The sequence below is a fragment of the Rhinolophus hipposideros genome (genome assembly GCF_964194185.1).
Source record: "Rhinolophus hipposideros genome assembly, chromosome: 19".
Classification (NCBI taxonomy): domain Eukaryota; kingdom Metazoa; phylum Chordata; class Mammalia; order Chiroptera; family Rhinolophidae; genus Rhinolophus; species Rhinolophus hipposideros.
In genome coordinates, this window is record NC_138065.1 from 31,079,317 (window position 1) to 31,104,885 (window position 25,569).

The 25,569-nt window shown below is 42.2% G+C and overlaps 2 protein-coding genes across 8 annotated transcripts in view; both read right to left on the reverse strand.

Moving 5' to 3' along the window:
- Nucleotides 1–4,802, reverse strand: part of NUCKS1 (nuclear casein kinase and cyclin dependent kinase substrate 1) — a 40,782-nt gene extending 35,980 nt beyond the window's left edge. Inside the window, exon 1 of one of the 2 annotated variants that reach the window (XM_081025066.1) lies at nucleotides 4,545–4,802. In XM_081025066.1, coding sequence (XP_080881192.1) covers nucleotides 4,545–4,561 — 17 coding nt within the window. In that variant the 5' untranslated portion in view covers nucleotides 4,562–4,802. The remainder of the gene's footprint in view (nucleotides 1–4,544) is intronic. The other variant, XM_081025067.1, reaches the window with a different exon arrangement.
- A 10,050-nt stretch (nucleotides 4,803–14,852) lies between these two features.
- On the reverse strand, nucleotides 14,853–21,782 carry RAB29 (RAB29, member RAS oncogene family). 6 transcript variants are annotated; one of them, XM_081025069.1, is made up of 6 exons: nucleotides 21,563–21,755; nucleotides 21,136–21,383; nucleotides 18,276–18,347; nucleotides 17,432–17,613; nucleotides 17,016–17,137; nucleotides 14,853–16,720 (listed from the first exon to the last, which is right to left on the reverse strand). In XM_081025069.1, the coding sequence occupies exons 2-6, from the start codon at nucleotides 21,257–21,259 to the stop codon at nucleotides 16,612–16,614; spliced, it is 609 nt and encodes a 202-aa protein (XP_080881195.1). In that variant the 5' UTR covers nucleotides 21,260–21,383; nucleotides 21,563–21,755; the 3' UTR covers nucleotides 14,853–16,611. The 6 variants fall into 6 exon arrangements, with proteins under 6 accessions (XP_080881195.1, XP_080881196.1, XP_080881194.1 ...); XM_081025070.1 differs by having other exon boundaries at nucleotides 21,136–21,378; nucleotides 21,563–21,728; XM_081025068.1 differs by having other exon boundaries at nucleotides 21,136–21,782.
- Nucleotides 21,783–25,569: the final 3,787 nt, after the last annotated feature.

The following is a 25,569-nucleotide window of genomic DNA, read 5'->3' on the forward strand; positions in this document are numbered from 1 at the left end:
CAATGAAGTTATTTGTTTACTGGCTAAAAACTCCCTCACAGTGATGTGTGAGCTGGTGCATTGTTGTGATGCAAGAGGCATGAATTGTTGGCAAAAAGTTCAGGTCTTCTAACTTTTTCACACAGGCTTTTCAGCACGTCCAAATAGTAAACATGGTTAAAACTGTTTGTACAGTTGGTACAAATTCATAATGAATAATCCCTCTGATAGCAAAAAAGGTTAGCAACATCCTTGCAACAAGTTCGCGAATTTGTCATAATGTACTCACCACTGAAGAGATTACTAAATAAAAAACACTTGGCCATCTTCATGTCAGATACTTCTAGGAAGAAAGGACTGGTACCATGGAAAAAATGCCAGCTTTGTATTCAGAAAATCTGGGTTCAAATCTTGGCTCTGCTTTAATAGTTCTATAACCTCGAGTAACATATTCTTTAAGCTTATTTCATGTTACGTAGGATTTTTTTTAAAAAATCCTTACAGGGTTGTAATAAGGATAAAAGATAAAGTGGAAGCCTCTAGAAGTAACTGCTTTTTCCGTACACATTTGTTCAGTAAATTACTCTAAAAACCACACTTTAAACACTGTACTATAATTTTCAGCTTAATTAACTACATATATGTTGGGAAATGTTGAATACTTAAGTCTTGTTATAAAATTAACTCCTCCCATTATTCAGGCTTTGCAAGTTATTAGATGAGGTATCTTTGAAGACAAAGTCTACAGCAGAGTTTGTCTTTTTAGAGGAAAGTGACATGTAAGTAATAATAAAATGTACAGATCCAAGGTTAGTAAAAATCTCTCTCACACACTCACACACACACACATACACAACCTGGGACTAGAGAATAAGAAGAGATATAAGGAACCAGGCTCACCTTAACCACATTTACTAGGATACTAAATTTTTAATGTCTTCCTGTACATACCGGGCATCATAAATCACAAAGCTATCTTGAATTTTCAGGTTTCCAAGTTTTCCCTTTAACTGAGGACTTTTCAAAACTAATTTTCTGGTAAGAGAGAATATATCAATTGTTTAGAATCCAGATACATCTCAAGCAAAATTCTCTTGGAAAAGAAAGCAATCTGGAATCTTGGGCAAGTTGTTAATTCTCAACATGATAAACATGACAAAAAGAAAAGGTAATTTTTTATCAACCTGCAAGAGCCTAGGCTTTCACATATAAACTTTCAATGTTAAAGGTTCCTTGCAATCTCAAGTACTAAACAAGGCAAGATATCAAGTACACTTTCGCTACAAAGAAAGGAGCAAATTTGAATGACTTGGACTGTTTTCAATACGGGAGGAGAATCTGCAGAACATACCAAGATGAATTTCAAGAAACCTGGTTTCTAGTCTGGGCAAGTCAGTAAATCTCTGAATTTTCTTTCTCACCTTTGTCTTCCTTCCTCACAAAGATGAATCATGAAAGCACTTTCAAAAGTTAAAGGTTCCATACACAATAACATCAATACTTATCAGGCAGAAGGTAAAGTGATTATTGTGAGTAAAGGGGCAGAGTGATGAGCAGGACCGCATGAGAGAACTCTAGGTTTTAGGGCAAATCTTGGCATCTACTACTAGTGTGTGGTACAAGGCACTTAACTTGTGCAGGTCCCCATTCAGTCCCTTGTAAAATGATGTTCCGTACATTTCTTTTTAGTTCCAAGACTGTGATTTTATGCTATAAATTTGAAGCCAAGGCCTAAGATATTTGAGCTCCCATTTATACACAATGAGTCAGATACTGTAAAAGTTAAGGATAACAACACTGTATGAACAAAACTACTAGATATGTTACACTATCTATGGAAAACCCTGCTGGAGCTGATCAGTTCATTATTCCTTTAATTTGGAAACTGGTGTCAAGCAGCCATTTCTAAATCTGTAAATGCTTAGGTTAATACAAAAATGAATAATATTTACAGTAAAAATGAAAACACCAGAAAAACCTCAAAATTACACATAGGCTTAAAGGCAGAAACATACTCCAAAAGATGTGCTGATACTATTATTTTCCTACATGCTTTGTTGTTTGTTGTAAATAAGACCGATTCTTCTGATATCATTGTCAATCAGTAATGTTTGTTAAATGCCCTCAGGTACACAGTACATAGATTCAATTACACCTTGAAAAAAAAGCACTTCCCTAAGACGACTTTTTTATTGCAAAATTTAACAAACCACCCAACTCAAGTTTAATTATTTCTGCTTTATTATTGGTCATGAGTATATTAAAAAAATTTTTTAAAGTTACAGAGAGTTTATCACTAAAATATATAATTAAAAATCAAGTTGCTTTGAAATTAATGTGAAAGTGACCAAAAAAAGCCCACGGTATATTAACTTCATTCATCAAATAGAAGAAAATAAACAGTTAAAACTACTTTTAACAACATATTGAGCAAGAAAAAGAGTTGTGCAGAATTCCCAATGTCTCCAAAAAAACTTACAGAATGTCCTTAAATACCACAGGTGCCAAAACAATGTATACAAGTGGCCACTTTGGTCAACGTTGCTCAAGCAGTAGTTTGCCATAATCGGAAGTGTCTGGACACTGCTGATAACCACTTTTGAGCACCTCTTGTAATTGAGAAGTCAAACGTGACTTGCATTCATCTTTTTATTGGTATATATTTTGTATTGCATTTTTAATAGTTTTCTTTCTTAAAATGTGTATGCATTTTTTTGGTACCCTCTGTATTTGTCTCCACCTGGTGGTATTAACAATCCAGTTTTCAAGTAAAAAAGTGTTCTGTTCGTGTTCCAAGGTCTAAATGTGGAAACACAAACTCAGGCAGATAAGTGACAACAAAAGTCACCCAAACCTAGTAAAACTTAAGTTAAAAGGCAGAGAAAAATAACAGTCCAATTTCACCACTCAGTAATTTACTTCCAGAAGACAGAAGATCCAATCCAGATGAAATGAATCTTTATTATGATATTGTCTATTTGATCTGATCCTAAAGAAAATAGTCTACATAAATTGATGAGATACATCGGTCAAATTTATGCCAAAAGAGTATGCATACATACTATAATCTGAAACATCTACTTAGATTCCTTGCCAAAGAGTTGGCAAAAGCCTTCCCGGTTTCGATGGTGAGTTATCAGAGATGCGGGTTGAAATTAGAAGGCAGAAGAGCAGTCAGGTAGTTAGCACTCTCCTCATGCCCAACCAGATGGCGGGGTACGCAGTCCTATACCTCCACCAGTTGGAGACGGACGGTCTAGTCAGGAGACTGAACGGTGTGGAACAAAACCCTTTCCGGGGTTCCAAACCTCTCTTTAGAGCTCTACGTCAAAACACTTCCGTTTCTCACCAAACTTGGAACGAAGAATGGGAAGCAACAACTGTTAAAACATTTAAAAAAGAGGCCTTTACCTATCTATCCAGAAAACACTATGCGAAGTAGCCAATTCCTTACATCAAAACACGGCACGGACATCACATTAAAAATAACCTAGCTCTCCTTTTTAAGGCCACAACAGATTGAATTAAGCCACACCCCTCTATAAATGGTACATTCCATACACTAGCCGGGAGGACGCCAGAGGGCGAGTCCACCGTCCGCTGGGGAACAGCAAACTTGTTGAGATTCTCAGAATAAAGTGTACTGGTTAACGGAATCCAGCCCCTTGTTATTAATCTTGTTCGGGGCAGAGAGGGTTACACAAACATCCGAGACGTGTACGCCGGATGAAAAGTAGAGCTAGCGGGAACGAGAACCACACGGGATTTGGGTCGTTCGGTTAACCCGCACCTCCCGGAGGAAGGACATATCCCCGAGGAAGGACATTTCTGGTCGGAGGGGAAGGGAGAACTCGGGGGATTAACCCGCTCAGAACTCCGACTTGGAGTAGAGGTGGCAGTCATTCTTTTCCACCGCCCCGTTCCCAGCTCTCACTTTCGCCAGAGGAGGGAAGGCCCGGCCCCGCCCACGCCCGGCCGGCCTGGGGGCGGGGCCCGCAGCGACCCCCGAGGACGGAGGCGGGGTCTGGTGGCAGTGCTGCCCCTCCCCCTCGGTGTGGAACACCCGGGTCTGCGAGGACAGCTGAGTCCCCCAGGCCAGCAGAAGTGTGTGTGGGGGGTCAACACGGGCGCCTCCGCCCCCTCACCACTCAAGGTAGGGGCCCCGGCCCCAGGCCGCGGGTGTCTCCCCGGCGGGCTCAAAGGGGCCGGCCCCGAGTAGGTGGGGCCTGGGTGGGGGCGCTGACTTCACACCCCTCCCCCTCCGGCCGCTCGCGGTTCAGGGAACACCCCGCCCGCTCCAGTGCGGCGGGTGGGGGAGGCCGGGAAGCAGCCCGAAGCGCTGCAGCGGCGCGGGGAGGAGCGCGCATGGGCGCGTGGCCGCCACCCCCGCGCAGCCCCACGCGCCAGCAAGGCCCCCTACGCTCAAGGGCGCGCGCGGGCCCCGAGAGGGAGGCCGCGCGTGGCGCTGAGAGCTGACTCTAGGCTTGTGTCCCCCACTCCTTGACCACTCAAACCCCAACCCCCAACCCCTCCAACCCGTTCGAGGCCTCAGACTCCGCACTGACCTGACAGGCCGAGACATGTTCGCTGTCGAAACAGGACCGAGTTGAGAAGCCAAAGACCAGGACCCCCCCCCACCCCGCGCGCTCGGCGCCCCCCCCCAACTTCGGCCAAGGGGGCCGCTGCCGCCGAACCCCGAGCTGCTGGCTTCTCAAACTCTGTCGCTTCTAGGTCCAGGGCCCCGTAATCTGACGAGCCCCCCGCTCCCCCGTCTCTTCAAAATGGATGAATCAAACCAGCCGAAAATGCGCCAAAGCCGCCGTGCACCCAAACACACTAGGGCTTATGGGCTCCGCCCCTACACAGCCTGTCATTGGCGGCTCCTTCCAGATGCGCCGAACTCATTAGTCCGTTTGAATCATCACGTCTCCTACGCCCCGCCCCACATTCTGATAGGCTCCGCCTCCTCCGTGGGTTCCTGTTAGTCAAGATGCTCTGAGAGCGCACGGCCGCAAAACAAAAATGGTCGCTGGTCGGCCCGCCCCCTGGTTTCTACTCCAGAGTTGCAGATTCGTCTTGGGTCGCAACTTGGAACGACCAGAAAAAAGGATTTATATAGGAGTCAATGTCATTTAGTGTTAGTTTAATTATATTTCATTTCGCCTGCCTTAATCATCTAGAAACTCCACTAATAGCGAAACCTGTGGGATAAGCAGCTGATTCGTCATTATGAGGCTGCTTCAGAATTGGAGGGAAATTCCATAGGTTCAAAAAATTTGACCTTAAACCCACAAGCCCCTTCCTCTCGCTTTCGCATTAGCCCACAGGGGTCCAACCGCTGCTGGAGCACAGAGGCAGGATCATACTCAAGTAATAACTTCACCCCCAATTTCCGTTCTCCATTCTGGACCTGGAGGTCCACTTCAGGGTCATTAAAGTCCCTGACTCAGACATTTTTCCGGGGCCCAATGATTAGGAGCAAGAGCTCTGGGTCCACAAGATGTTTCGGTTTGAACCTCAGGTCCAAAACTTAATAGTTGTATAACTCTAACTCTGTGTCTCAGTTTTGTCATGTGTAAAATGGGGAACAATAGTACTTAGCTTATAAGGTTATTAGGATTGAATGAGTTGATACATGAAAAACCTTTAGGACTATCTCTGGCACACAATAAGCGCTATGTAAGTGCTTAAAATGGCTAAATTCCATTTTTGAAAGATGACCTGATCCCTGGGTGGAGGTAGGTGGGACTGGCTCAAGACTCAAGTCAAATAATTTAGGTAACTCAGATCATTCCACTGAAATCCATGAACATTTGTTGGATGCCTAAAACTCAGAGGCAGCTCAGGATCCCTCTGGGAACAGCTAGGGTTTACCCTGCCATTGTAAAAATAGACTTCCATCCCTGCCACAGGCAGCCTGTTAATAACCAACTGAGGATACGTGCCATAAACAAACCAACCCATCACTGTCTGCCCCCTGAAGTTCTCCTTTGTAAAATCTGGGTACTCTAAGGTAAGAGTATACCACAGTATACCAGGGAAGCATTAAAGTTATCTTTTGCCTTTTCATGTCACTCCACCCTTTTTATCTGAATATTTTTCCCTTTATTAGTAAAAAGATGCATTACGTAAATTAAGTGTATAGCTCAGTGGCAGTAAGTACATTCACATTGTTGTGCAACCATCACCACCCTCCATCTTCAGACTTTTTCATCAAATTCAACTGAAACACTAACCATTAAATACTAACTTCCCATTCCCTCTCTCCCTAGCCCCTGGCACCTACCATTCTTCCTTCTGTCTTTACGACTATTTGACTACTCTAGGAACCTCACATAAGTAGAATCAAACAGTATTTGTCCTTTGGTGATTGGCTTATTTCACTTAGCATAATGTCTTCTAGGTTCATTCATGTTGTAGCATGTATCAAAATTTTCTACCTTTCAAAGGCTGAATAATATTTCATTATATGTCATACCACATTTTGTTTACTTGTTCAATTGTCAGTGAACACTTGGGTTGCTTCCAGATTTGGGCTATTGTGAATAATGCTGCTATGAACATGGGTGTACAAATATCTCTTTGAGCCCCTGCTTTCAATTATTTGTGGTATATGCACAGAAGTGGAATTGCTACATCATATGATAATTCTACTTTTAATTTTTTGAGGAATCTGCATACTATTTTCCACAGCATTCCCACCAGCAGTGCACAGGGTACTGATTTCTCCACATCTTTGCCAACATTTGTTTTCTGTTTCTTTGATAATAGCCATCATAATGGGCGTGTGAATATATTTTGACTAAGTATATTGTCAGCCATATTATGGTCAAAATGCCGGTGCAGAGACTGGGGTGATGCAGTGATCATGAGTGATTTGTGGGAGGCTGTTTTATTAGGGCAGATTGCTATTCTTTTAGCAAATACCATTATTTGGTATTGTGAGATGAAGCAGAGGAGTTCTTGTTACTCATTTATTAGGTGATGAAAGGAACTGGCCATAGTCAATATGTCCAGGCAGTGGTCAAGTTGAGCCTGTGCCTTGGCCTTATAGTTTAGTTCAAGGCCAATATACACATATCCATTGAATGAAGGCTCTTCCCCTTCCAAGGTGAAGGTCATATCCTACCTCTCTCCTTACCTCAGCTTCAGTTAACATCTTCCCTCCATTTGTTTATTCACACAGTATTTCAACAAATACTGTCTCTTAGGAAGAAAGTAACTTAAGACTTGAACTTCTAGTTTACTTTTTAGTAACGAATTATGCCTACAAGAACCCTAACATTGTCTCCCTCACTGCTAAGAGAACTTGGAATACAGTCTCCAACGTGAGTTCCCTGTAGCCCATCCTCAAACTATCTGCCTGGGGCACCTGTCGCAACCACAACCAGTTTGTTGGAAACTGAAGAAAGACACTGATCATATGATAGGTTAGATTTTTAGAAGGGACATATACATAATAATACTATGAAAATTATGAAAACAAAAAAGTCTCAGGAGACAGAAAAGCCAGTTATTCCTTTTCCCTGGAAATGAGATTTAATGGCCACTTAAACCCAAGGCTTAATTTCTCCTGTGACTTTAGTTATTCTTTGAGAAGTAGCCTTTTCCTTCTCTCCTGTATGTTAAAAGCCAGTAAGAAGTGGCAGTACTGGAGTGGTAGGACTGATGACTCCTCCTTCCAGTCCTTAACAAAGACCCACTTCCTTCAAGACTATGCTATAGTAGCTGAGAGTTTTATAAAAGTGTTTGAGCATTTACTGTGTGCTGGGCACTTCCAGTTCTGGGACCTCATGAAAGTCATCCAACCAGGTCTAAAGACAGACACTGCTTCTGCTGACCACAGTAACACAAAAAAGTCACCTCTCTTTAAAGACCCTGCCAGGAATTAAAGAAAGCTTCTCGTAGGCTTTTTTTTTTTAACTTTTACCTCCAACCTGCTGACTCTCTGCCCCACCATACTCAGAAGAAAGGAAGGGACAGAAGAGCTGTGTGTCTGGTTAACATTTCTGCAAATCCAGAGGTAAAGGAGCCTGCCTGGAGATAGATTCATGGTTAAGAAGGGTGCTCCTTTAGGCCCTCACATCACAGCCAGATAAAGGTTGATTCAAAATCAATTTAAACTTTTAAATTCATTTTCTGAAAATACAGTTCTTTGGCTCTAGACTTCCATCTTCCTCTCTACTTTTAGCCCCTTATCAGAGGCACTGTTTGCAAAAATCTTCTCCCATTCAGTTGGTTGCCTCCTCTCTACTTTTAAGAATGGTAAGAGCTAAGTTTAGGTGGATTTCTGCTACTAAAACAAAAAAGATGTACAACTTGACATCTAGTTTAAATTGAAGGACAAACACCCAAAAGACTAACACTTGTTTTGCTTGACACCAATAAAATCCATAGAAAACTTTCCCTTGCAACATTGAAGGAGACACTCTCTTATCCATCTAAACCACTGACAAATATTGTGAAGTAAACATTGCTGAAAGGGTGCCCCCATGGTAAAACAAAAAGAGCACTGAACTTGTAATCAAGAATATCTGTCTCTGAGCACCATGATTTACTACCTAGGTGACCTTTGGCAAACTTGAAACTCCTGAGCCTCAGCTCCTTCAAGTGTAAAATGGGAATAATTATACCGGTCCTTACCTACTTCACAAGGTTCACATAATGACAAGAAAAAAATGGGCTCACCTATGAAAGTAGCTTGTACACTGTGTAGCACTGTGGGAAGCAGAACAGATTATATGGTCTTCACTGAAGGAAAAACCCCCAAATCCAACAGCTGATTTATTCCTCCAACAGAACACAACTATCCTCAAGCCCTGGGAACCGAATTCACAAAGGCTGCCCACAGCCAGAGAAAAGGTGACAGTGAAAATGATGATAACCATCTTTCAGCACTGTGAATGTCCAAGGGGTGGTCACTCACCACTATCTCCTAACCAACCCTGGGAAATTGATCTATTTCAGCCAGACCCAGTATAGGCATGAGGCCACCAACTACTGCCAGCCTCTCTGCCTCTCTGAATTCCAGCCCAGTATCCTGACTGCCTAACAGACATCTCCATGTGGATGCCCAAAAGCTCAATTTATCTATGCCAAACAAAGCATCCCCCCTTCCTGCACTTTTCTTTTCTCCTTTTTTTGGTGATCTGTGGTAGATATAACAGACAATGCTACCTTCCTAAAGCATGGTGCTCAACCCATCCACACAGCTTCCATAATAAAGTCTAAACACTTTATACTAGCATTTAAGCTACTACCAGAGAGCTTTCTCAAGCACAAATCCAGTATCACTCCGCTTAAAATTTCTCCATGAACTGGGGAAAATATTTGCAATGTGTATGACAAATGGTTAATATCTTTAATATACAAGTACAAAGAGCTTTTATAAAACCACTAAGAAACAGACAACAAAATAAAAACAGACATAGGATACAAATAGGTGACTAACACAATAAAATTGACTAATATATTAAAAAATACACTCACTCATAAGAAAAAATAATTTGAAAAACTTTTCACTTCCCAAATTGGTAAAGGTTGAAAGGAGACTTGCTAAGGATATGAGTAAACTGGTCCCTCAGGCCCAATTGGTGGGAGTGTATATTCGTACAAACATTTTGGTGGGAAATTTGGCACTATATTTAAACTGAAAGTGTGTGTACTCTTTGACTTACTTCTAGGGATTCCTAAAGAAGTTTTCACGTAAGTTTATAAATAAATAAAGATGTTAGTTTGTGGCATCAAGAGAGGAAAAAGAAACATCCATTAATAGGTAACTAGTTTCATAAATTATAATACATTCATACAATCTTATGCAGCAATTAAGAGGAATGAGGTAAAACTATATGTTCTTATATGGGGAGATATACAAAATACATTAAAAAAAAAAAGAGGGGTGGTCATATGGCTCAGTTGGTTAGAGCACGAGCTCTTAACAAGGTTGCAGGTTTGATTTCCACATGAACCAGTGAGAAGCAATGGCTTAGACTTGGAACTGAACATCGGGTGGACGGCCAGTTTGCTCAGTGGTGAGAGGGCGGTGCTCATAACATCAAGATCACCGGTTTGATTCCCACGTGGGCCAGTGAGCTGTGCCCTCCACAACCAGATTGAAAAGGACTTGACTCAGAACTGAGCTGCACCCCCTACAACTAGATTGAAAAACGATAACTTGACGTGGAGTTGATGAGTCCTGGAAAAACACACACTGTTCCCCAGTATTCCCCAATTTTTTTTTTTTTTTTAAAAGGCTGGTTGCAGGAAGCCATATATGAGCTTTTTTTTTTTTTTTTTTTTTTAAGTGTAAGGGTGGACAGCTAGGACTATCTATGTAGAGAAAAACCTGGAAGAATATTCAAAGAATTCTATCTCCTTCTAAAACATGTCTGTATTATTTGAATTAAAAAAATAATTTTATTATTGGCCCTACTACCAACTAGTTGTGTGACCCCAGGAAAGTTCCTTAACCCCACTACTCCTCAGTTTCCTATCTGTGGCAGGCATAATATTGACCCCCCCAAAATGTCAATAACCTAATCTCAGGAACCTGTGAATATGGGGTGGGGAATTAAGGTTGCTAATAAACTGATTTCGATATGGGGAAATTAACCTGGATTATCTAGGTGGACCCAATGTAATCGCAAGTGTCCTTAAAAGTAGAGAGGTGGGCAAAAGATGTCACAGTGATGAGATTTGAGAAAGACCTGACCAGTTATGGCTGGCTGTGAAGGTGGAGGAAAGGGGCCATAAGTCAAGGAATGTGGGCAACCTCTAGAAGGTAGAAAAAGTAAGAAAATGTTTCTGCCCTAGAGCCTCTAGAAAGGAAAACATCTTGAAATTAGCCCAGTGAAATCCATGTAGGACCTCTGGCCTCCAGAACTATAAAATAATAAATTTCTATTGTTTTAAGCCATCTTTAAAAATGTACTCATGTTTATGTATTTTTCAATAAGAAAACTAAAAAAATAATAAAATAAAAAATAAACCCTTCTATAGTTCTCCAGTACAAGAGAGGTTCAAATGCCTCAGCATGGCCTACGAAGTTCTTGATTTGGCCCAATCTCCAACCTAATTTTCTCACAGTCCTTTCCTCCACCCCTGCCAGCTCCAGCTGTAGATTGTAGGACAGTGACTTGGAGCTGGAAAAACACACTGTTCCCCAATATTCCCCAATAAAATAAAATAAAATAATTTTAAAAAGATGGAAAATTCATTCAAAATGATTGAAAACAAATTTATCAAAATGTTAAGTAAATGGTGGTTTGGATTTTTCTTCTTTTCTCCATTTTCCTTAATGAGTAGATTTAAAATTTTTCATTGTAAAGGTAGTAGAAAACCTATATGCCCATTTAATAAATTACTTTCTATTTCCACCATACTGAAAAATTGTTAAACGGAAAAACTTCAAGGATGCCACCACCAAACCACACACATACAAAATGGGAGGCAGTGCACAGTAGTAAAGGGCCTAGTTTCTGGAGCCACCCTGCTTCAGGTTACACATCAGTTTGCTAGCTGTTTAACCTTGAGCAAAGTCTTGATTTTTTATGCTTCAGTGTCCTCATTTACATATATCATAGAGTCATTGTAAAAATAAAAGTAATCCATGTGAAGTGCTCAGAATATTTGGCTTATACCAGCACTCAGATGTTAGCTACTGGCAGCAACAGTTGAAAATGGAATGGCTGTTAAAATCCCTATACTTGCAAACCAGACAGCTGACATTCAAAATTAAATGATAGTCACTGTATCTTGGTGACATATCTTAGGAAGTGGAACTTGTCAGTTAAACATCTTAGGATATAACTGTACTGCATGCTATTCAAACTGCACTGAACTTAGCTCCATATTTAATGACAAGCAAATCTCTATTCCACACATGAACATGGTCTCAAAAATTAATAGAAACCAAAAGTTTCAAACCCAAAAGGGGTCAATCCTGTTTCTCTAAATGTCTAGGCTTACTTTCTAAAATAGGTTCTTTAGGTCAAATGTTCCCCAGAAACCTACAAGACAGAATGGAGGTGGGGAATTAGATACCTTGCAGTTACGTCTTGGCTTTATTACAAATTCAACCAACTGCCTTTCAGTCAGTCAAATTTTGAGACATTTATTTCCTCAAACATAAAAAAGGAAGAACTGTTGGCTTTCTTATTTCGAAGATACGGTTAAGAGGCACATAAGCTCACAGATCTGAGTTTATACCAAACCAGACATTGGTATCCAGTGCTACTGGGCTGCCCTTCTCCTGATAAATCATAAAATGCCTACCATATCTCATTCTTCCCATCTGCTTTCTCCTCTTTATTCCCATTAACCTGTAGTTAGTTCCTAATCATGTGGACTTTGAGTATGAATCAAATTAGAGTGTAAAGAAAAGGTACAACAGTACCATCACATAATAAAGTACTGTTAAGTACATGTGATGGCTAATTTTATATGTCAACTTGATTGCGCCATCAGGTGCCCAAATATTTGGTCAAACATTTTCTGGGTGTTTCTGTGAGCGTGGATGAGATTAACACTTAAGTCAGTAGACTGAGTGAAACAGATTGCCCTCCCTAATGTGGATGGGCCTCATCTAATCAGTTGAAGGACTAATTAGAACAAAAGGCTGACCCTTTGCTGGGTAAGTAAGAATTCTTCTCCCTTATGGCCTTCAAACTGGAGTATCAGCTTTTTTCAGCCTGTCAGCCTTCGGACTTGAACAGGGACATCAGCTCTGCAGATTTTGGACTTGCCAACTTCTATAACAGCACAAGCCAATTCCTTTCCCTGAATAACCCTAACATAGAGGAATACCATTATTATACTGAAACTCTGGAGATAAAATTTGAGAGAAGTCAGATTATGCTTGAAAGTCAAAGAGAAGGTAGGGTTTTTCTAACAATTAAGGCCATATTGTAGATATGTTCTCAAGTGTCTGGTATTTATGGCTGAATCAAAAATACATGTACAGTTTTTCCAACACACATCATTTTCTAGTGGCTTCCTAACTATTCCAGCTTGCAGCTTTGGAGATTATTTGGCTTTAATAAATGAGTCATTTATGTAGCTGAGGACTCTTCCTATGCATAGCGAACCAAGAGGGGTGGAGGGGAAATGGGTACTGAGGTTTGTTTCCTTGGGCAATCTGGTCACTGGATTTTATAAAATACTGTGGAGATTTTTACATCTTTTAACCAGGGCCTTAGATCATGTCAAAAGCAAGCCACTGTCTACAGAAGGATGACAGGTAGGAAAGCTTCATATTAGATGGGACAGTGTCTTGAGGACAGAAGACAGACCAACTAAAGAAGAGTTAAATCTGGAGGTGGCAATGATGGCTCCGTTGGTTAGAACGTGAGCTCTTAACAACAAGGTTGCCTTTTCAATTCCTGCGATGGTGGGCTGTGCCCCCTGCAACTAACGATGGGAAATGGCAACTGGACTTGGAGCTGAGCTGCACACTCCTAAACTATATTGAAGGACAACGACTTGGAGCTGATGGGCCCTGGAAAAACACACTGTTCCCCAATATTCCCCAATAAAAATTTAAAAAAAAAGAGTTAACTCAAGTTAACTCAAGTTAACTCTTCCTGTTGTCTCAAAAGACAACAGGAAGAAACGAGGAACCCAAACGTACCTTAGCAATAGCTAGGAAAAGTGACTGCAGTAATTTTGGCTCGTTAGCAGTAACAAAAGAGCAAACCATCACTTCTTGCTGAGGGGCCTTCCTTGACACATGGTTTCTTTTTCTTTGCTTGTTTGGTCACTTAGCTATTCTGTCTAGACTAGAAAACCAGGGCAGTCACAATCCCACAGCTCTATTCTCAGCCCTTCCTTGGGTCTCTTAGAGCACTCTATAGGTAATGCTTATGTTTTCTTTTGGGCCATAGACCAGCTGAGTTGTTGGAGGGGCATCTTGTCTTAAACATGGAAACTTCTCTAGGAAAGGGCTTCAACAATATCCATGTTCCAAACAATTTTATCCAAGAGGTGGCTTCCAAATGATAGGATCTGATTGTTTTTAGTATAATCACATTTTGATTCATGTAAATATTTACCTCTTTGTTTTCCCTTTTCTTTATGAATAGGGACACAGAGAGCAATTAGTTATAGTTCAATTTCTTCTTTAGTTAGTTTTAGGCCTGTAATTTCACCAACTGGGAGAGAAAATCCAGAAGGGCTGGCAGGCCCTAGCAATCGCCTCTAGCAATGCTTGAAAAGGCAGTTTTATCCTAAGTCAGCAAATTCAATTTTTTAAAATGGTCACATTTCTGAACAGTATTTGGGATGTTACATCAAGTACTGAATTGGTACTAGGCAACTGGTACTAGTAAATTAATAAATAAACAGAATAACATTTACCTTCTTTTTTTTTTTAATTGGGGAACAGTGTGTATTTCCAGGACTTTATTGGGGAACAGTGTGTTTTTTCCCAGGCCCCATCAGCTCCAAGTCAAATTGTTGTCCTTTCAATCTTAGTTGCGGAGGGCTCAGCTCAGCTCCAAGTCCATTTGCCGTTTTCAATCTAGTTGCGGGTGGCACAGCCCACCATCTCATGCGGGAGTCGAACCCAGCAACCTTGTTGTTGAGAGCACACGCTCTACCCGCCTGAGCCATCTGGCCACCCCTCCAGCAGCTCAGCAGCAGCTCGTATTCACTCTGGTTGCTTAGGGTACAGCTCACAGGCCCATATGGGAATCGAACCGGCAACCCTGTTGCTCAGAGCTCACGCTCTAACCAACTGAGTTATCCAGCCAGCCATTACCTTCATTTTTAAAGAAGGTATTTAAAAAATAAAGTCTCCACTTCCATAATACTCTTGAACAATCAGCATAAAATAACACTTTAACAAATTCACATTAAAGGCCAATAACTACTATGAATACAAGACTTATTTCCCATTTATTTGTGATTTTGCAGGGGTTCAGACCAGTGAATAAAAATCAATTTTCTTCTTACATAAAAGGAATTTGTTATTCCACTATTATCTTCAGAATCACTGTAAGAAAAACACTACCTGAAAAGGGTAATACAAAAGAGAACTTCAAGGTCTCAAAAGGCTGTGCAAAAGTTATAATAACTGGCATTAAAAACAAACAAACAAACAAACAAATCAACCAACCAACCAACCAATCACTGAATGCTTGGCTCCCATTCTCTTTCTAATATTTGGCCTCTAATCTCTCTCTTAGGACAATAATTTTCAAAATTGGGTGTATACCAGAATCAGCTGGAGAATTAAGAGACCCAACAGCATCCTAAGCCAGGGTTTCTGCCTCTTTATCAAGTTTGCCAGCAATGGTTTCCAAACCAGGCTTATCAGAATCATCTGGGAAGCTTTGAAGAACAACAACAAAGACCCAGGCTTCCCCCCTGGAAATTTTGATTCAATAGGTTTGAGGTTGGGACATAGAAATCTTAAAACATTTAAAAATTTTTTAACAAACTTCCCAGGTGGTTCTGACCAGTCAGACTTGGGAACCACTGCTTAGGACACTTATTTAGATAAATGTCTCTCAAAGAACTCCAGACATCTGAGTTCACTAAGAATATTCATAACTTTGAGTCAGTTATACATCACCATCCTGTGAGAATATAACAAATTAAACTGTCTAGAAGTGATGTTATCCTAAGAACCATACCGGATTTAGCACTTATATCACCTTGTGATTTTCTGTTTATCCACTCCTACCCCCAGGCAAATGTCTGACATAATGTTTCTTTGCGATGGCTGTTAAGTGCTACCCACCCAAATTGCTCGTAAGGAAGTTGACCCACGGGTTTTCATTTTATTAACCTCTCCTTCTTCTTCCATTCAGATTCCCAGGGCTCAGAGGAACACACAACTGGGCACCACAGCCAACTGATGTTACCTGCAGCATTACGCATCAAGGCATCAATCCAGAAACCTGCAAACTCCACCCCTACCCCACTGGTAGGGAGACACTTAGAAAACCCTAATATGAGAATTAATTTCTTTGGGAAAAGAAATCGTCTCACCACACAAGACATTTTAAAAGCTTGACTATTCTTGAAGCCAAGACAAAAGAAAGCTAATTATGACTTTAGAAGCTTCAAAAATACAGTGACTTCTGGGTCACCTCCAGAACCCCCAAACCCAAAGACATCCAACCCCACTCCTTCTGTATCTCAAAATCAGATGTTTAAATTCAAAGCCCAACACAGAAAGAATCTGAAAGCCATGACCACCAAGGAATTTGGGAAATGACCTTTGTTCTTATTTGCCTCTCTACTGTGGTCATAATCAGATTGAGATATCAACCTATATCAGATGAAAAAATAAGCTCAAAAGCAGGTGAGAATTATGATCCTTAAAACACAGATACTGATTTCTAGTCCTTCCCACAAAATCCCAGATCACAAATAGAGAGATGAGATGATTTTTCTTAACAGAAGGCATTAACTGGGTCACTTGAGCCAGCAGCAAGTGAGAACCAAATTGCAGGAGATTCAGAAATGTACATGGGTCCCAGGTGTCTTTTCTGAGTGATGATGGCCGTCCTTACTGTATAGTCGGCAGGAGACAGTTCAAATGTACTTAATAAAATTGCTGGGTGGGCAACCAAAGGGAAGAGATGGAAAGACCTCTTAGAACGGGGAGGAAAAACAAGAGAAACACTATTAGCAGCAGGCCCAGCTGGAGGAGGGCTTGGTTTGTAGGTTGATGTAGTCCCCTTGGGACAAAGACATATCTTCTCTGGAATTGCTCATCATCTTTTCAATGAGGACCCTAAAAAACAAATTAAAAAAAAAAAGGCTGAGTAGCTGGATGGAGGAAAGGGAGAAACAGCAAACATTGTCTGTCTTATCACCAGATGGCATTCAGTAAAACCACAAGGTTTAAATGCCCCTTTTCCCCCAGTTCTCTCAAGAGAGAAGACAGCATCCCTGACCTTCAGAAGCTGGCATTCCAGTGGCTCAGTCTGTTCTTGTTTGCTCAGAAACAAGAAAAGAAGGTCCAAGGGGCCGCAGTGGAAGATGAGTACCGCTGTGTGCCCACTCCCAGAACAGCATGAGGTACTTACCTCATGGCCTCATTAACATTTTTGTTCTCCTTGACTGATGTTTCTGTCCAACCTGTGAAACCGTTCTCTTTACTGAACCGGTCAACCTGGTCTCGGCTCACTGCCCAAGGGGACAGATCACACTGGCAAAAAGAGGAAATAGAAGGCAATATCATAAATATCCCGGGAATAGGAACACTGCTCAGATACCTGTGGATTTAAAACCTTTCTGTCAATGGCTATGAACAGTAGCATCTAAAATCTACAGTCAATATTCTTCCCATAAGAGGACTGAGCATCCCTTGAAAGGATATAGGGATGATTTTGCCAACTTGAGAAGGGAAAGTGGATGTCCAGAATCAAAGTGTATTTTAGATACACTGACTCTCTGAACACAGATTGAGGCCAGGGGTCATTTTCTCAGACTGACCACATACCTTGTTGGCCAAGAGCAGGCAGGGCACGGGCTCTCCATTGGGCAGTGTGAGCTTGCTGTCTAGGTCCTGTTTCCATCTTTGGCTGTTGCTGAAGGTAGTGGCGTTGGTAACATCAAACATAATAACACAGGCAGAGGCATCCCGATAGTACAGTCGTGTCATAGATGTGAAGCGCTCCTGCCCTGGGAAGACAGGAGAGTTCTTTAGAAGGTGATCCTGAGACCCAGTTCTAGAAGCCCCTCTGACACCCTGTTCTTTCTACCTTCATTGTCAGAGAGAGGTCAGTATGCATAGTGGTTGAGTCCAGATTCTGCACCCATATTCCCCAAGTACATTTACTATCTATGTGACTTTGGACAAGGCAAGCTTTCAAATGCCTCGTATTTCCCATCTGTAAAGTGGGCATAAAAGCAGTAGCTTTATCACATGGTTGAGCATTAATGAGTCAGTGAATCTAAGGCTTAGAAAAAGTGCTTGGCACATAATAAGGGTTAGCTATGATTATGATTATTGTTTCTATTTTCTGGGGATCTTATTTCTCACCAAGGTCAGCTGAAAACCTGGAAAAACCACCCTCCCCTGCTGTGGGAGCATCCACCTATCGTCTGGACAACCCACCGCCTTGCTAGCTCCACCCATATAGAGACTACATTTATTCAAGGCAAAACATCTGCAGAAAACATCTACAAAAGCTCTAGGTCTATTCAGCTCATGCATTCTCAGAGCACTTCAATCATTCCAGCTTTAGAAAAAAATTTCTGGTTTTGCTGCCCCACTTTTTCTCTGGGAGCTTGCTGGTAAACCAAATGTTTCCCCATGTTCCTATTGAGTCCTCCTGGCCTACCTGCAATATCCCACAGCTGGAGCCGTACCATCTCTGAATCAGACCACTGGAGAACCTTCAGAGCAAAATCCACTGAAAATATATGCATAATATAGTTGAATAAAACTTACCTTTAAACAATCCACAGAAAATTTCAGATCAAATATGCAGTCACAACACTAGGGACACACAACTCCTATTCATTCATTCATTTAATTTTTAAGTACTTAATAAGCTGAGATGAGCCCACTCTCATGTATTAAGTATGCGACAGATCATTCATACTCACCCTCCAAAGGGGATCTTCAGCTTTTACTCTCATGTCAAACCAATTTATTGGATACTACTTGTCTCCAAGGCTGGGGATAGGAGGGTGGGGGTAATTATGAAAACAACTCCTAACCTCAGGTTAAACAGCTCCTGGGAGATTTAGGGGCTTTTCTCAGGGAAGGGATGATGAGGTAGAAGGGGGAAATGAGGTAAACGTGGTGGCTTTTGCCTCTTATACATTCAATTTCATTCTTGGTTTCTAACCCAACTGCATTATGATAAAAACACACCCTTGGGGGAATTCAACATCCTCCACAAGACTTTGGGAATTATCTTGGGCAGGAATGGGATAAAGTGGGAAGGTCCCAGAGGACTGCCAGGAAGAAGACACAGCATGGCTGATGCTTAAGAGCTGTGCTGGAACCCACCGCCACATATGCAGATGCTGAGACCCCATGCGTTTCTGCTCAATGAGTATGCCAGGGGAAGAACTTTCTGGTAAGGAGACAAATAGGATAATTTTTGAGTTTTGGAAATATGTTTTTCCACAGCTGTGACAGAAGTGAAAATTTGGGGAAATTCAGAATAAACATTGAAAAGAAATTAGCAAGAGTTAATTATGTTCTTTACTAAAGGAAAACTACAGAAATTGCTAAACATTTAGTGGGACACTTTTAAGCCAATTCCATGCAATAGAGACCCTCATATTGTTTAGGAGTGAGGGGTAAAGTGGTCAAGAAACAGTCTTTGAAACTTTAAATTCTTAATTTTGCTGGATGTTCTTAAGGAGGATGTTTTAATTGTAATGTGAATGCTTGATAACGTTTTAGAATTCCATAATGAACACCAGCACACATTTTCAAAAGTTACACTGGTGCAAGTTTTTTCTTAATAATTGTTTTATGTTTTTTAAACATGTCCCATACAATATTTAAGTATTCTGTTTTGTTTTTTTTTTTTAAGATTTTTATTGGGGAAGGGGAACAGGACTTTATTGGGAACAGTGTGTACTTCCAGGACTTTTTTCCAAGTCAAGTTGTCCTTTCAATGTTAGTTGTGGAGGGTGCTGTTCAGCTTCAAGTTGTCCTTTCTGTCTTAGTTGCAGGGGGCGCAGCACACCATCCCTTGGTACTCGAGGAGTTGAACCGGCAACCTTGTGGTTGAGAGCCCACTGGCCCATGTGGGAATCAACTGGCAGCCTTCAGAGTTAGGAGCATGGAGCTCCAACCGCTTGAGCCACGGGCCGAGCCCAAGCTTTTTATTTTTACAAAAAGTTATGTGGGGACAAAGCCCCAAAAAGCAGTTTCCAGGCTCTCGGCCTCACATAGAAAGGTGCTGGCTCGGGTAGTAAATGGCCATCAACTATGATCAGATGGCCATCAGCTGTGGGTAGTTGGCCGTCAGCTGTAACCGTCAGCTGTAACCCGTAAGCCATTGGCCACTAATATAACTGCCGTGGCTAAGCTAGCAAAAGATGGGGGCTAGCAAGAAGATGGTGGCTGGGCTGGCAAGCACGGATTGCAGTTAGCACGGAGGAGTGCGGGTTGCAGATTGCAGAGAAGTAGACAGCAGGTTGCGAACAGTGTGGCTCCCGCTTCCTGTTCCTCCAGCCCAGCCGCCAGTGAGAATATATTGGTTTGACTCCCCTATCTATGGCTCCGTGGTGTTCCTTTTTGGCCCCACCATGTCCTGCGTTCTTTTGTGGGGAGCGGGAGCTGAGACCCCGCCGGACGCCCCGCATGACAAATGGCGCAGTGAGCAGGGTCCCCTGCGTGACAGTTCTTTTAACGGAGATAAATACATGTTTGTTACTCTCTCCCTTCACCAACTCTGCCCAGCTAAGTACCTTCTAATTAACAAAAAACCATTTCTACTTCTGAAAAAACAGTGCAAAGACCGCACCTGGAAAGAAATGAATTAACTCTTGGTGTTCCCTTCCTTTCTCCCTTCCCCAGTTGGAGAAAAAGGGGTGGGGAGTTAGGTCAAAGACTGGTATTTCACATTCTGTAAAGAATTCCTAGGTTGCCTCTATTTAGGCAATCAATGGACAAAAACCATACAGCTCATCAGCCCTGATAAGCATCTGCTTGTGTGGCCCGGGGGCTCTCCCACGGAGGCATCCCCAAAACAAGCTGGGCCAGATTAAACAATTTTCTACTCCTTCAACAGCTGCCTGGAACTCCCGCGAGAGGCAGGGCAGCACACCCCACCCCGCCCCCGTCGGCGCCTCACCAGGCCCTCCACAGGGTCTCAGCGGGTCCGTGGCCTCTTGGAGGGCTGCAGGAGTTCAGAGTTCCCCCGAATTCAGTGTTTCCCCGGCTAAACGCAGCAATTGCTTCTTTTCTCCCCGTCCCTTCCCCGTGTCTCATCTTCACACCCTCGCCCTATCTCTTTCCAGGCAGTCAGCTCAGGCTTGATAGACCTATCTGGGGAAACCTAAGAGAGGCATGCAAATCAAACACCTAACAATCATTCCCTCCAGGATCCCAGACACCTACTTCCTGACCCGAGGAAGGACCCAAAGATGCCGAATCCCCCACCCCACTGGAGTCCACAGCTCAAGTCTGTGGTCCGGGCCTCTTGTCCACCCGGTTTCGCCGCGACATCTTACCTCCCACAGTGGATTTGTAGTGTTTGCTGAAGCTGTCCTGGGAATATCTTTGCACCAGGGACGTCTTGCCCACTGCGGCGTCCCCCACCACCAGCACTTTGAACAGGTGATCCCGGCTGCTCATGGCTGGAGGGGTGGACGTTTTAAGGGAGGCGGGAAATGCGGGTGTCGCTGGTTTTAACCCCTTTGGTTCCGGATCCTCTTCAAACTGAAGTTCGGCATTTTGCCCATCGCCCTTTGGGGCTGCTCTGACGTGAAAGCAAAAAGGGAAACTTTGCACTTAAACTTTACGTGCTTCCTGCCCGTGCGGCCGCAACCTGGGTGGGGCTCAGGGTGCGAGTGCCGAGCCCCCGGCTGTGCGCACTTTCTCCCCCTCCTGGCCGGGCCCAATTGTGGGGAAACAGGATGAAGCTCCGCAGTGCCTCACCCGTGGGTACTTCCCCGGAGTGGCTCCAGCGAGCGACTGAACCCGGGTCAGCTCATTTCCCGGTTGAAGCCAGAAGATGAGGGCCCTTTCTTCACTGAACAAACCAAACTCGGAGGAGGAAGGAGCGGCTCACATCTTCACTCCTTGACACAGGAGATGATGTCCCTCTCGCCTATTCTGACGCGTCACGTGCAGGGTTGCTTGAAGCACTACATTTCCCAGCTTACCTCGCTGTGAAGAGAACTAGCCAAGTGCGGAGAGTCGCCGGCAATGCCTCCTGGGAAATGTAGTTTATGCAGTTTTTTTTAAAACTACATAAAGTTTCAAAGCTTTTGAACTCCTTCAACCCTTCGGAATCTTATTTTAAAATAATTCTGGAATAGAAAGGATCCTTCAGAGGCGATTTGTTCGCCATGATCTCATCTGCCTAAATCCGTCCCCAGATAGTTTCCTCATTATCTTTTTTTTTTTTATTAAATTTATTGGGGTGACAATTGTTAGTAAATTTACATAGATTTCAGGTGTACAATTCTGTATTACATCGTCTATAAATCCCATTGTGTGTTCACCACCCAGAGTCAGTTCTCCTTCCATCACCATATATTTGATCCTCATTATCTTTAATGGAGCTAAGATTAAAAATTATTCCATAGATTCCAGAAATTATTCCACTAACGAAAGCTCAAGCATCATCCCTCATGTTCCAAATGAAGTCCATTTCCTATTTTTTCAGTTAGGTAAACAAACCCAGGATCTTGTGAACATGATAAAAGCCAGCTCTTATATTTCCCCCATGACCCCAATATCAGTCAAGTTCAGGGACACTTGATCAAGAGACTGACCCTTACAAAAAGCCATGCTGTTAAATGTTAGTTATTAACATTTAATAACTAACTAATAATAGCCACAGCAGTAAAGATAGACAGAAAACAAGAGACAGTTCCTCATTCTCACTTCCACAATCCCTAGTCTAGCTGCACTACTCATATGTCACTTGAGCTGGAAGCTAATTGGAGTACCCTGAGAGTACTCCTCCATTTGTTGCTGCTGTTGCTCATGAATAATAATTAAACTATAGTTTTGCAAATGATTTTAACTTTTTCAGCCTGTGACTTTTCTGACCTGCCCGTTCTTTCGGTAAGAGTTAAGAGGACCTGAGCTTAATGGCAAACAAAATGAGCTCTGTTTCCCATGCTTTTCTCAGGAATAGAAGAGGAAGTAGCTGGACCATGGGAAAAGAGCCCTGCCTAGGTTTCCTGATAGAAAGTCTTACATATGTTCTGCGAGGAAGGGAACATGGTTCACAACTTGTTTAGCCCAAAATGTTTGTAACCCAGCTAGGGAGGTGGGCCTGGGCTACTCATCCCCCAGGATCTCAAACCCATTTCCAGTGGTCTTTTCTCAATTCCCATTGCCTTTGACATGGTTGACCATTCCTTGAAATTTGTCTCATATGGCTTCTGTGACACTGTTCTTTCTTTTCTCTCTATCTCTCTGATGATCACCTTTTTCTTCCATCATTTCATTCCATCCCATCACCCTCTGAGTATTTTCTTAGGCTTGACTCTCGGCTCCTGAGCTGATCATTCTTTAAACTCGTTAATGAATTGCCCTTGGCCTCAAATATCTTAGTCTTAGATTTATTTATATCTTTATTGTCAATCAATTATGTTCAACGGGTCATACAGGCACCTCTACTTGGAAATCCTGCCACAGCTCCCTCTCACTACATCACCCTAAAACAGCTTATTTTCTTTTCTTTTTTTTTTTTAAAGAAACTTTTTTTTTTTTTTTTAAGATTTTACTGGGGAAGGGGAACAGGACTTTATTGGGGAACAGTGTGTACTTCCAGGACTTTTTTCCAAGTCAAGTTGTTGTCCTTTCAATCTTAGTTGTGGAGGGTGCAGCTCAGCTGCAGGTCCAGTTGCCCTTGCTAGTTGCAAGGGGCTCAGCCCACCATCCCTTGCCGGAGTTGAGGAATCGAACCGGCAACCTTGTGGTTGAGAGCCCATCCTACAACCAACTGAGCCATCTGGCACTGGCCCATGTGGGAATCAAACCGATAGCCTTTGGTGTTAGGAGCACAGAGCTCCAATCGCCTGAGCCACCCGGCTGGCCTAACAGCTCCTTTTCTTAGCTTCACTATTTCTGTCACTGGCCTCACTACTTCTTCCCTCCACTCAGCCTTCAGACCTCAAGCGTTTAAAAAGAAATTATTTTATTGCGATAGGAACACTTAACATGAGATCTATGCTCTTAACACACTTAAAAGTGTGAAATACAATACAAAAAATACAAAAGAGTGCAAGATAGGGATCTCTAGAACGTATTCACCTTGTTTAACTGAAACTTATGCCTATTGATGAGTGACTCCACATTTCCCCCTTTCCTAGTTCTTGACATCCACTATTCCATTTTCATTCTATAAATGTGGCTATTTCAGGTACCTCTAATTGGAATCATGCAGTAGTTGTCTTTCTGTGACTTGGTTGTTTCACTTAGTGTAATGTCCTTAAGGTTCATCCATGTTGTTGCTTATTGCAGAATTTCCTTTTTTTTTTTAAGATTTTTTTATTGGGCATGGAGAACAGGACTTTATTGGGGAACAGTGTGTACTTCCAGGACTTCTTTTTCCAAGTTAAGTTGTTGTCCTTTCAGTGTTAGTTTGTGGAAGGTGCAGCTCAGCTCCAGGTCCAGTTGCCATTGCTAGTTGCAGGCGGAGCCCACCATCCCTTGCAGGACTCGAGGAATCGAACTGGCAACCTTGTGGTTTAGAGCCCACTGGTCCATGTGGGAATCAAACCAGCACCCTTCGGAGTTAGGAGCACGGAGCTCCAACCGCCTGAGCCACCTGGCCGGCCCTGAATTTCCTTCTTTTTAAAGGCTGAATAATATTCCATTGTATACATATACCAATTTTCTGTATGTATCCATCTGTCAATGGACATACCTTGGCTATTGTGAATAATGCTGCAATAAACTCAGAGATGCCAATATCTTGTCAAGATCCTGATTTCAATTTCTCTTAGAGAAATAACTAAAAGTGGGATTGCTGGGTCATATGGTAGTCCTATTTTTAATTTTTTAAGGAACACCTGTATTGTTTTTAATAGTGGTGACACCATTTTGGATTCCCACCAACAGTGTTTAAGGGTTCCAATTTCGCCACATCCTCACCAACACTTGTCTTTTGATAATAGCCATCTTGACAGATGTGAAGTGGTATTTCATTGTGGTTTTGATTTGTATTTCCCTGATGATTAGTGATGTTGAATTTTTTCAAAAATTTTTATTGGGGCATGTTGGGAAACTGTGTTTTTCCAGGGCCCATCAGCTCCAAATCAAGTCGCCATTTTCAATCTAGTTGTGGAGGGCACAGCTCATTGGCCCATGTGGGAATTGGACCAGCGACCTGGGTGTTATGAGCACTGTGCTCTAACCAACTGAGCCAACCGGTGCCCCCTGAATATTTTTTTATATACCTGTTGGCCATTTGTATATCTTCTTTAGAGATGTCTATTCAAGTCCTTGACTAATTTTTTAATTGTGTTACTAGTTTTTTTTGTTTGTTTTGGTTTTAGCTATTGCAGACTTTAAGAATTAACATTTCCTTTTACACACAAGCCTTTACAGTCCCCTCCCTTTTAAAAAGTCACCACATTTTACTAATTCTTCCTTCAAAAACATTTCTCGCACCCATCCTTTCTATTTCATATCCAGTGCCACTTTGCTAATTCAGGCTTTCATTATCTCACACTTGGATCATCATCAATAACCTGTTTATTGGTCTCCCTGATTCTAGTTTCTTCTATCTTCAATTCATTCTACAGAACTGGTCAGGATGATTTCCCTAAAACATCAGTGTTTGTTCCTTCATTGTCTACCAACTGTCCCCAAACTGGACATCCTCCCAGAGCTGGTGTCCAAAGCTTTCTATGCACTGGTCCCACCCTGTCTAACCAATTTTATCTCACCTGATCTCAAATGGGAATCCCCCCACCCCTGCA

Bases quoted from the DNA above. Each gene is read 5' to 3' on its own strand.
- RAB29 (XM_081025068.1), bottom strand. From the start codon at position 21,259: ATGAGCAGCCGGGATCACCTGTTCAAAGTGCTGGTGGTGGGGGACGCC. The intron at 17,138-17,431 runs GTATGTGGTCAG...TCTTTTTGCCAG, and splicing joins GCCTGCTCTTGGCCAACAAG to TGTGATCTGTCCCCTTGGGC. The intron at 16,721-17,015 runs GTAAGTACCTCA...TTTGTTTTTTAG, and splicing joins AATGTTAATGAGGCCATGAG to GGTCCTCATTGAAAAGATGA.